Source organism: Tupaia chinensis, unplaced genomic scaffold (assembly GCF_000334495.1).
Source record: "Tupaia chinensis unplaced genomic scaffold, TupChi_1.0 Scaffold144230_1, whole genome shotgun sequence".
In the NCBI taxonomy this organism is placed as follows: domain Eukaryota; kingdom Metazoa; phylum Chordata; class Mammalia; order Scandentia; family Tupaiidae; genus Tupaia; species Tupaia belangeri.
Genome location: NW_006204088.1, coordinates 44,561 through 56,916, shown reverse-complemented (window position 1 = coordinate 56,916; position 12,356 = coordinate 44,561). Strand labels below are relative to the sequence as shown.

Sequence of the window (12,356 nt, the reverse complement as noted above, 5' to 3'; positions counted from 1 at the left end):
AATAACAACAGAGAAGGGGAGCTCAAAAGCAAAATGAACTTAGGAGGGATCTCACCTTGCGGGTCCTCTTGCCCCGAATTATAGTCCGGGACTCCAGATTCTGAGCCTGTGTGCCATCTGCTGATGTCTGTGCAGCTGCGCCATCAGGTTCAGAGAAACCTGGGTCAGTCTCTATGTCAGCCTGGGAGCTGGCCATCTTGACCTGGTTTACATTCTGGGTCTGAGTATCTGCTATCGAGGCCTTAGTGGTATCATTCCAAGCCTTGAAGGCTGCTTTAGGCCTATTGTTGGCCATCTCATTGGCACTGAGAGACTGAGAGAAATTGTAGGTTGCATTTGGGCCCACTTTAGTAGTGGCATTCTGAGCCTTAAAGGCCATTTCAGACTTGTTAGTAGTTAACTCACCAGTGATTGCTGCCTGGGAAAAATCATAGGCAGTATCTGGACCCTTTGGGATGGCATTCTGGGACTTAAAGGCTGCCTTAGATTGGGTATTGGGTATCTCCTTGGCATTATGAGCCTGAGAGAAATTATAGACACCATTTGGGCCTTTCATGGTGGCATTCTGGGCTTTAGAGGCTGTCTTAGGCCTAGTGGCAGCTGCTGAGACCTGAATGTCAGTCATCTCATTGGCAGTTGGGGGCTGTGAACGCTGGGGACTAGCATTCTGCCCGCCGGCAGCTGCTATGGCCTGGGTGGTAGGTGGAGCCTCAGAGATCTGAATTGCCTCCATCAAGGTCTGCATAAGCAAGGCGCTGTCTTCTACAGAGGCCTCAGTCTGCAAATACAGGGGAAAAAATTATTATCTCTGCTGTCTTCAAAGCTGGAGCAGGAGGGTATAGGGAGCAGCACAGGGGAGAAGCTGCAGGAGGCAGCCGGTGGGAAAACAGGGCTGAGGCAAAGATCTAGCAGACCAATGAGGGGGTGAAGAGAAGCAAGGCAGGTAAGAAGCATGTGGTCGAGGTAGAGTGGGGCAGGGGCAAAATGGGTGTGGGGCAGTGAGGAATGGATGCAAATAAAGGGGGAGTCAGTGAACAAGGAGTGGGATTAGAGCAGGTGAAGGGTGCCTCAGGAGCTCAAGGTTAGAGGCAGGGTGAGGAGTTGAGAATAAGGGAGGTCACTGGGAGGGGGGAAATGCACAAGAGGGGGGAGAATAGAGGCGAGAGGTGGGGGAAGAAGTCCAGGGACTGCTCTACACGCGTCAGGGTTACAGGGAAAAAATGGTTCCTTACTCAACCCGCATTCTCCGGGCAGATTGCCCTAACTACTAACAGGGTCTCCCTTATCTCTGAGCAGGGACTGTTGGCTGAAAAGGGACGCCCCTCCCCCTTTTCGACAAACGACAGTAATTTGAAAGACGACAGAGTCTAAGCAAGAAAGAGGGCAAAACTGGATCCAAGCGTTTGGGCGGCCAAGGTGGCCCAGGGGTTGGGGAGGGGGTACTATCTAGGGAAATGGTACGGTGGGGAACGGAGATCTCACCTGGAAGCCGAGGAGGCCCGCACCACAGTCCATTTTCTGAGCCATGACTCCTGTCCCTCTGGCAAGAGCAGAGCCTGGGGGTGTGGGAGAGGAGGTGGGCGTTATATTACAGAGGGCAAATACGGAGGACCGCGTGTGTATGTGTATGTTTATGTGTATGTGTATGTGTGGAGGGGAAGTGTCTGTGGTGGATGAGTGCTGAATGTGAAGGGGAACCGGCCCGATCCTGGCGGAAAACCTGAATGGTGTCCAGATGGGGGTTCTGAATTCCGAGACGCTACTGACAGGAACAAGCTTCAAATCGGGGTTTGGGAAGAAGATGAAAAGTTCTGAATGCTGGGGGTGAGGGTGGGTTGCGATTAGCATTTGAGAAGTTGAATGGAGGTTGTGAATCAAGAGGAATCATATTAACAGTACAAATCGAGGTCAAGAAATCTGAGAATTTTGAACGATGGGAGGGGTTGGACAGGGGTTCAGAGAGCGAACGGGGGTTCTGAATCAGAAAGGATCAGGTGAAGGATGTGAATCGGGGTTAGGAGAGTGGAAGAGGGTTAAAAATCTGAGGTAAAAGGATTGGAATAAAAAATGGGGGAGGCGCGCACCAGGGACAGATGCCCTGTCTGGGGGCTAATTCTCACCTTGCCTCAGGCCCCAAACCCAACCCCCTCGTTGCCTCCCTTCTTCACGACTCAGAGGATCAGGATTGTTGTGCTCAGCTCTCCGCAGCCGCACTCTCTCCTCTCCAGGAGAAAATGCCAGCGCGGCAGCTTGGGCGACCCCGCCTCTTCGCCTAATATACCACCCACCGCCTCAGGACCTTGTGCGCATGCGCACAAGCTGACCGAGCAAACACAGTCCCGCCTGTTTTCCCAACAAAAGCTTCATCCTGAAGACATTGACGCGCATGAGCACTGCAAGACAGTCCCGCCCCTTTGCCAACACACCACCCCACCACCAACCAGGTCGACAGTATACAACGATCCCACCCCTTTCTGTACATCCCCTCCCCCAACAGATGCGCTGTGCCTCTTGATCCCACCCCTTGCCCCACACACCATACCGGCCCCCTACCTTTTCCGCAATGCGTCTCTGTTCCGTCCCTCCCCTACTCGAGGCCCCTCCTATCAGTTTGGTATGCATCACCACCCCCTTGTCTCATGCTGCTTAGGTCACTATTAAAGCGGTGTCTGTGTGGGATCTCTAATTGCAACAAGTGCTAGGTCTCGGTTGAGCTCATCTACTTTAAGACCCTGGGAAGCGAATGACTAGAGGATACATTGTTGGAGGTAGTACAGTCTGTGCCTGCCTCGTGACTACATGTGGTCCCCCACACACTAGTTCCCAGGCTCAGAAAGAACATTAGCTGCTGCTTGCCCTTTTTGCATCTCAAGCCATAAACTCATTTTTGTGTGTTGGGGGAGGAGAGGAGGGAAGAGCACAGCTTGTACATCACTGCAGAATCTCTGCTGGTACTTTTTCTTTTCCTCTGGAAGATGGATGTCAGACTCCCCATTTTACAGATAAGGAAGCTGAAACACAGACACGTTACGTTTCATGACCAAGGCCATAAAGCTAGTAAACAGAAAATACAGAATTTGGGCCAAGGTCTTCCTGGCTCTTAAGCCCACGTTCTGCTAGTGCTGGCCTGGGAATTTCGACAGTTATAGTGACAGACTTCCCCACCCCAACACCTATCCCAAACAAGTCAGTCTTGTGGTCTAAGAGACTATGCTTCTGTCCTGCATGTGAGAGACACAGGTAGGGACCCCCAGCCACACTCTCTGCCTGCTCCATGTAAGTTCATCCAGGTGGCAGAATTGCTCCTTGGGGTTCAGTATCTGCTCCTGATGTCAGGCCTCTTGCTTATGAGTGACACAATCACTCTGCTCCTGAGGCCTTCCTGGTGTCCACTGGAGTGGCCATGACGATCGGCAGCTGAATCTGAACTATGGCAAAACCTGGGCCAACCAGCAGGTGGTGTGGTGGTTAAAGCTCTGGACACTTCCACATGGCTAACCACGGTTCAAGTCCTGGACCTGGTGGCTTGCTTTCTCACTCCCCCCCACACCCCCACGTCATATTTAAAGAAAGAATGAATGAATAAAATTAATTAAATAACTTTAAAAAATAATGTTTACCCCGGTACCTTCCTGGATCAGGGCCTGGTGTAGTTGTGGTCTTGAGAAAGGAATCTGGGGCTTCAGAGTGCCAGGGATGGAATGCTGGCCTGTCTGTCAATAACCATGGGAGACCACTTAAGTCTCTTGACTTTCTTGAGCCTGATTTCCCAGTATGCAAAATGGAAAGTACAGTAAGTGGGTCCTAACTAAGGCCACACATGCTGTTATGCTTCCAAGATGACTGAAGAGTCTAAAAATAATTAAACAAAAAAAATGAATCTACAGATGTGAGGTGACTCAAATTGAACTGACACTTTTTCAAAACCCAAGGCAGATCTTTGTGCATTTGTTTTCCTCAGTTCCTGTCAGGATCCTGCATATAAAAGGAAGTTAATGGTAGGAAGGACTGCAGCATTTGGTCCCCAAGGGCCAACATCAATTCTGCCTGGCTGGATGACTTTCCTCATCTGTTGCATAGCAACCTCCCCTGTCAGCTGCCTGTTTTTCCTCAGCACTTCCTCTGTGAAGTGTCTGCAGTGGGACGTGATCAGACTCAGGAAAGGAGAACTGAAACACCATATTATATGCTATCTGCTTCTGTATCTGTATCTTCAGTTCCAACTTGGCCCTTGAATTCTAGATCTGTAATCCATTTGCCTCCTTCAATGGATATCTCTCAGTGTTCTGAAAATTAACAGGTCCCAAACTGATTCCTCCACATATATCCTCCTTCCCACCAATGCTGTATTTCTTCTCTAGTATTGCCCTTTTCTCCCCATTAGAATGTAAGCTTGTTTGGGAAGTAGATCTGTTTGTTCTATTCACTATTATGTCCCTAGCACTTAGAATGATGCCTGACACATTTTATATACTCAGTATTTGTTTAATGAATGAATGAATGACAGCATCCATCCAGTTGCTAAAATAAGAAACCTGAAAGGCATTCTTTTGTTCCTGTGACAAATTCACTTATTTTCATCATTATGCAAAAGAATGCATAGTCATCATTAAAAAATTCAAATATCACCTAAATATTTTAGAAATTAAGTTAACATTAACACTCTGAATTTCACCATCTTGAGTTAAGTGCTAAGATTCTCATGCCACTTTTTCATATATCCCTTTATCCAATAGATATGTATGTATTCTTGCGATTATACATGAGAGCTACTCCAAAGTGCAAGGAAAATTGAATTATGAACAAACTATGCATAGATTTCAAAAATTTTTTGCACCAAAGTAAACTTTAATTCCAGTTTTCATGAACTTCTTGATGCCCCCTTGTAAATGCCGTAACTATTTGAGCTCATATTCTTTTGCTTTCTGCTTCCCATTCTTTTCTTCCATTTCTACCCACACTCGTCAGAAATGCATTTTAACTTAATTTTTATATCATTTTATGCTCAAAAACTAACTTAACAGTAGTCTACCTCTGATTCATTCTTTTATTTTTTTTCAGGAATTTTAGTAGCAGTTTGAAATGTATTAAAAATAGAAATACAATTTGAACCACAATATGATCTCAAGTACATAAAATGCAAGTGACACAGAAAAGACTAGACATAATATAATGGTGATTATGACATAGGGGTGAGACTTTGAGAAATTGTTGCTTTGTAGTGTCTCTATATCTCTTTCTGGCAAATGCATGCACCTTATAGCAAATTTAAAAAATTTTTTTAAAGACTTTTGCCATAGGAAGAGTGTGCTTGCTGGAGTGAGACAGAGAGAAAGGGAAAGTGAGAAACCACCTCTCACAAGATGGCCACGCCACAATCCCTTCTCCTTCACTGTCCTCTCAGGACTTTGGGCACACGTGCACATGCCCCTGGCATGGTTTTCAAGCCACCAGGTCCAGGACTCAAACCACTCAGTTCGCCATGTAAGATGTAGCCATCTTTTTTTTAAAATTATTTTATTTAACTTTATTTATTATTATTATCATTATTATTTTCCAGTTTGATCAGAGAGAGACAGAAAGAGAGAGAGAGGAAGTGAGAAAGCAAACCACCAGGTCCGAGACTTGAACCGTGGTCGGCCATGTGGGAGTCCAGCGCCTTTAACCACCATGCCACTTGCCAGCCCCAGATGTAGCCATCTTAACCACTACACTACTTACCAAACCCTAATATTTTTTTTAAGGCAACTGCTGTAAAATAAATGAGTTCAAAATCATTTAGCCAGCACTTTGAGAGAGGAGGAAAGAAATATGCTCCTTGGAGGAACATTCTTTTAAATGGCTGCATAATACTTCGTAAGGATGTACTACATGTATTTTACCATTCTCCCATAATGGACATTCATTTTAGCTTCAGTTTTTTTTTCTTTCTTTTTTTTTTTTGTGGGTGGGGAGAAGCACACAAACAAATGACATTGTAATGAAATGACTTGTACATACATACATCCTTACATTTTATTTTTTGTGCCAGAAGGTGGGTGCACACGCCAGGACAAGAGACGAGAGAGCGAGAGAGCGAGAGAGTGAGAGAGAGAGAGAGAGAGAGAGAGAGAATGCACAACCCCAATGGAGCTTGATCATGCCCAAATCCCCTTACCTCCTTTTCCCACTGGGCCATAGTTGACCATGTGGGATTCACCGTCCTCTGCATAGTGCCCAACTACTGTGCCACAGGGCTGGTTCATATCCTTATATTTTAATGCTTAATGATTTTTATTTCATTTATTTATGCCAGAGGGTGCATGTGATCATCAGAGAGACTGAGAGACAGAGAAAGAGAAAGTACCCCTCAATGGGGCATGGTCACTCCCCAATCCCTTCTGCTCTATTTCTCCATCTTGTTGGAACTTGGGGCATACATGTACATGCAACTGGCATGTTTTTCAAGCTGCCGACGTCATGATATGAACAAGCCATGTGAGATCTGGCTCTCTTAACTACTAGATCATGGGGGTTGGCCCAATGTTTTTTATTTCTATGACACCAGGTGTCCAGGAGTAAAAGTGACAGTGTTTATACGACTTTTCCAATTTTTTTGCCTATCTGATATATACTTATAGATATCTCCTTTTGATTTCAACAAGGAATATAATAAGTAATGGGGTATAAATATTGTTATGTAATAATAGAAATATCAGATTTCTTTTTTAAATTAATAAATTTCTACTTTATTATAATTTTTCATCCTGAGGATAAAATTTTATCTGACAAGTGAATAATGACAGAAGTGACAGTGAAACATTCAGAAAGTCAGGTATCTTTCATTTTGGCACAGCTCTATATAGGTTGAATTCTTCCTGGGGAGTCATTCCTGGGCTCAAAGGAGAAAAATGAATTCATTCCACAGGCTAAGTAACAATACAAGATGTATGAATGCTCTTGGTTTGAATGGACATATCCACTATTATTCTTTTCTGGTAAAGCTGCCCCAACAGAAATTGTCTAGCAGCAAAATACAAATCCTAGGTTTCTCAACCAGCTATTTTGATCAATACCTGTTTTCTAGCTACCCAGATGTCCTATTCTTGCAGTCAAGTCTCATACTTGTATGTAGTTAGTCCAAGGATGGCAAACTAGCTAGTAGGTTACATAATTTCAAACATTTGTAACTTGTTTAATTCCAAGGCATTAAAATGATTTTATACTAGTTAATAAAATATGAAAAATTAAGATAATTAAGCCATGATAAAGAAAAAAAAAGTAGAGATGAAAGGAACATTTCAGAAATTGACTTAATTCATCTTGTTGAGTTTATACACAGAGCCACTTGAAGAGACTCAAAAATTGATATTCAGATTTCTTTGTGCTTGTGCAAACTTTTACCTATTTTTTTATTTGAATTGTCTATTTTAGTCTTATTGATTTTTAGGAGTACTTTTTTGAGTTTATTTTTTTCTGCTATAGGGTGCATGCTTTCTCTGGAGAGACAGAGAGAGATAGAAAGTGAGAAATCATCCTCCAGGGGGATGGCCACAGTATCTTCACTTCTCCTCCATTCTTCTCTAGGGATTTTGGGCATGCATGCACATGCATTTGGCATGAGTTTTAAGCCACTGGATCTGGGACTCAAACCGTGGTTGACTATGTGGGAGTCCAGTAATGTAACCATGAAGCCATCTACTGGTCCCAATTTTTAGGAGTTCTTTATACAATCCTACAGATCCTTATTGAGATTATTGCAGGTTTTTTTTCCTCACATTTCAATAAAGTAATACAGTGTATATACACTATACTACATAGCAATTCCACCTGCAAAAGCCACAAAGCAGGGCTTGCCCTGAAATGCAGAGGGAGAGGGATTCTTACATGGCTGACTGGAGTTCAAATTCGCCCTGGTGGCAACATGCTGGATATGTGCATACCCAGGATCTGGACAGGATCAGTCTCCAACCCATCCAGAGATCAAATTAATACTGCATGGCCCACCATAAATCACACTGTTAGCATGAACTATCTGGTATGGCCCAAGGTCTCAGGTAAACAAAGACACTCTAATCAGGTAGGATATTCTAAGGACTTATAGGTTATCTACCAAGAGCTGGTCAGGAGCCAGACCTTTCTCTGCATATAAACTTTTTTTGGAATGCACAGGATTTGAACATTCAATATCTCCTGAGCCAACCTTTTTATTGAACAAACAGTCACAACTCCTGTCTAAAACTTTCTTTGAAAGGAGTGACTCAGGACTGGCAGTTAGCTTAATGGCTATGTTCCTGGACTCCCATGTAGTCGACTGCGGTTTGAGTCCCAGACCTGGTGGCTTAAACTCACGCCGGGTATGTGTGCATGTGTGCTCAAGATCCCGAGAGGAGAGTGGAGGAGAAGGGATTGTGGCATGGCCATACCCCCTGGGGGTAATTTCTTGTTTTCTATCTCTCTATCTCTCTCTGTCTTTCTGGTGAGCCCATGTGCCCTATAGCAAAAATCCTCTCAAAAAAAAAAAAAAAGAAAAAAAGCAGTGACTCAAAGATGCAATGATGGAATTCATTGCCATACTTGTGGTGTGGGAGCAGCAGTCACAAGAAAATCCAGTTTCAAAGGGTAGCTTTGGTAGCAGGATCAGTACCTAATGCCCAGTGTTCACAATAATATTATCTAACCAGCTAATAATTATGCTATAATTTTTGAAGTACAGCTGGTTCCCATCTGCCTTGAGCAATATTTTATTAATTCAATTGCTTTAAACACTTTTTTAAACTTTTTTATTTTGAAGTAATTATAAATACACAGGAAATTGCAAAGATAGTACAGGGAAGGCCTGTGTCCCCTTCAGCCACTTCCCCGAATAGTTACATCTATGTAATTACAGTAAAAACTCAAACAAAGACATTGACTTTGCCACAACTTGTATACATAATTTTATGTCACTTTATGATATGTGGCAGTCTCTACAATCACCACAGCAATCAAAATACATAAATATTTCATCACCACCAAGATTTCTCTTATACTATCCCTTTATAATTACACTCACCTTACTCCCTACCATCCCTAACCTGCAGTAGCCACTAGTGTGTTCTCTATCTCTATAGTCGTATCATTTCAAAAGGGTTATAAAACTGGAGCCATACAACATGTCACATTTTGAGACTGGCTGTTTTCACATTCAGCATAATGCCTGTAAGATAGATCCAAGTGAGATACATCCAAATTGTTGTATCAATAGTTACTTCTTTTTTATTGCTGAGTACTATTCCATGGTACAGATGTGACTATGGTTGGTTTAGACATTTGCTGATTTAAAGACACTGGATCACTTCCAGTTTAGGGCTATTAGGAATAAAACTGCTATAAATATCTAAATATCTGTGTACCCATTTTTGTATGAACCTAAGTTCCCAATTTTCTGAAAAACGAATGAACAAACAAACAAACAAAAACAAAACCCAAGAGTGAAATTGCTTGGTTGTATAGTAAGTACATGTTAAATTTACAAGAAAATATCAAACTTCTCAGACTGGTAGTACCATTTACATTCCCACCAGCAATATATGAGTGATCTAGTTTCTCCAAATATTTTCCAGCATCTGTCGTTGTCAGTATTTTTCAGCCATAGATGTGTAGTAGTGTCTCACTGTGTTTTTTTTACCCATCAGTTAGTAGCAGGTTTTATTTATATTTTGCATTCAATCACTGTGTATCATTACAGCATACCAAATGAATTTTCTCATTATGAATACACTGCATACAGAGCCAGTCAAAGACATTATCATATACATTATAATCAACAGATTTCTTTCCATTTTGGGTCTCTTAACTGCTTTGCTTCTTTCTTCTTCCTCTTGATTCCCTCCCTCTAACACTCCCCCATTTCCCACTCTTGTCTCCCATTCTCCAGTATCATCATTGCTCTCCACACTTTTATTTCTTCCAACCATTCCGTTTCTGCCATAGAGTGCCGACATTCAGTACATACTGAGTGGGGACATACACCACTGTGGTTTTAATTTGGATTCCCCTAACGGCTAACAATGTTGAAAATCTTTTCATGTCCCATTTTCTAAATAAATTGTTTCTTTATTTCTTTTTTTACTGTTAAATCTTGAGTTTATACATTTTATGTTAACGTCCTTTATCAGATGCATAGTTTGCAAATATTTTCTCCCAATTTGTAGTGTTTATTTTGTTGTTGTTTTCCTTTTTTTTTCTCCCCATAGATTGCATGTGCTTGCCAGAGAGAGAAAGTGAAAAATTACTCCACCAGGGTGCTGCAATTCTGCTCCTCCTCCTTCTCCTCCATTCTGCTTTTGGGATTTTGGGTGCACATAAATGCAACTGGCATGATTTTCAAGCTTCTGTATTTGAGACTTGAACCATAGAGTCGGTCATGTGGGATCCATCCACCTTAATCTCCATGCCACCTGCTGGTCCATCTTTTCGTCCTCTTAATAGAATATATTTCAAAGCAATATTTTGACTTTTAATCAAGTCCAATTTGTTTATTTTTCCTTTTAATTACTGTGATTTTTATGTCATTTCTAAGAAGTTTTCAACAAGCACAAGACCTGGCAATTTTCTCCTATGTTACCTTCTAAAGATTTGTATAAATAGTTTTACTTTTTACATTGGACTCTGTCATCCATTTGGTTTTAAGTTTTAAATGAGGTATAGACTGAAGTTCATTTTGGAGGTGGCGAGGCAGAGCTATGAATATCCAATCAGTTTAGCATAGTTTATTGAAAAGGCAATCTTTTCCATTGAAATTTGTTTTAACACCTTTGTCAAAAATCAGTTAGCTATATCTATGTGAGGATATTTCTTAGTTTTCTATTCTATTGTATTGTTATGTGTCTATTCATCTACCAATACTGGTCTTGATTACTGCATATAATATTCTTGAAATTGAAGAGAATGATTTCTCCCACTTTATTCTCTATCAAAAATATTTTATCTATTATTCTAGTTCTTTTGTCTTTCTGGAAATTTTGGAATAATTTTGTATGTATCTACACAACATCTTGCTGTGATTTTTGATAGAAATTGCACTCAAATAGTGTATCAATTTAAGGAGAATTAATACATATTCAATGTTCATTTTTCCAATGCATGAATATAATGTCTCTCCATTTATTTTGGTTTTCTTTAATTTCTTCATTAAAGTTTTGTAGCTTTGGGACCAGCAGTTAGCGTAATGACTGTGTCGCTGGACTCCCATGTAGTCCACCATGGTTTGCGTCCCAGACCAGGTGGCTTAAAACTCACGCTGGGCACGTGTGCGTGTGTGCCCAAGATCCTGAGAGGAGAATGGAGAAGGGATTTAGGCATGGCCATCCCTCCTGGGGGGTGATTTCTCACTTTCTGTCTCTCTGTCTCTCTCTGTCTGTCTGGCGAGCGCACGCACCCTATAGCAAAAACCGCTCCCCCCCCAAAAAAATAGTTTTGTAGCTTTCAGTATAGTAGTTCCGTACATGTTTTACAAACATAAGGGGACTTCAAAAAGTTTGTGGGAAAGTGAAATTAAAGTATAAGTTTATTTGGTGCAAAAAAAAAATCTTGAAATCCATGCATAGTTTTTTCATAACACACATGTTCCATGAATTTATTTGAAAACCCCTTGTATTTTTTTTTGACTCATTGTGAAAGGTATTCAATTTTAATTTTGGTTTTGATTTGTACATGGTTAATACATAAACATAAAATAGACATTGGTATGTTGATCTTATACCTGTGACCTTGCTGAACACATTTATTAGTTCTAGGAGTATTTCTTCTTTTTTTGTACATTCATTGAAATTTCTACATGCACTACCATGACATCTGGAAATAGACAATTTTATTTATTCCTTTCTGATCTATATGGCTTTTCGTTTTTCTTTCTCTATTGATCTGGCTGCAATTTCTGATGCTTTTCTGAATAGCAGTGGTGACTAGAGACAGCCTTGTCTTGTTTCTGATCCTAAAGAGAAATTGGTCTCTTATCATTAAGTTTGTTGCTAGTTGAAGGTTCAGTGTAGTTTTTTTTTTTTTTTTGGAGGGGGAGAGGTTTTTGCTATAGGGCACGTGCGCTCGCCAGACAGACAGAGAGAGACAGAGAGACAGAAAGCAAGAAATCACCTCCCCCCCCAGGGGAATGGTCACACTGCAATCCCTTCTCCTCCATTCTCCTCTCGGGATCTTGGGCACGCACGCACATGCGCCCAGTGTGAGTTTAAGCCACCGGGTCCAGGACTTGAACTGTGGTCCACTACGTGGGAGTCCAGTGACATAGCCATTACGCTAACTGCTGGTCTCTCAGTGTAGATTTTTTAAAATATCAAATGGAGAGGCTGCGACCGGCAGCAGGTCCTGCACGGCCC

General features: G+C 41.8%; 1 protein-coding gene across 1 annotated transcript in view; it reads right to left on the bottom strand.

Moving 5' to 3' along the window:
- Positions 1 to 2,267, bottom strand: part of MAGED1 (MAGE family member D1) — a gene marked incomplete in the record, with an annotated part of 9,135 nt that extends 6,868 nt beyond the window's left edge. The window contains 3 exon segments of the mRNA XM_014583282.2: positions 56 to 778; positions 1,483 to 1,556; positions 2,121 to 2,267. Coding sequence (XP_014438768.1) covers positions 56 to 778; positions 1,483 to 1,527 — 768 coding nt within the window.
- Positions 2,268 to 12,356: the final 10,089 nt, after the last annotated feature.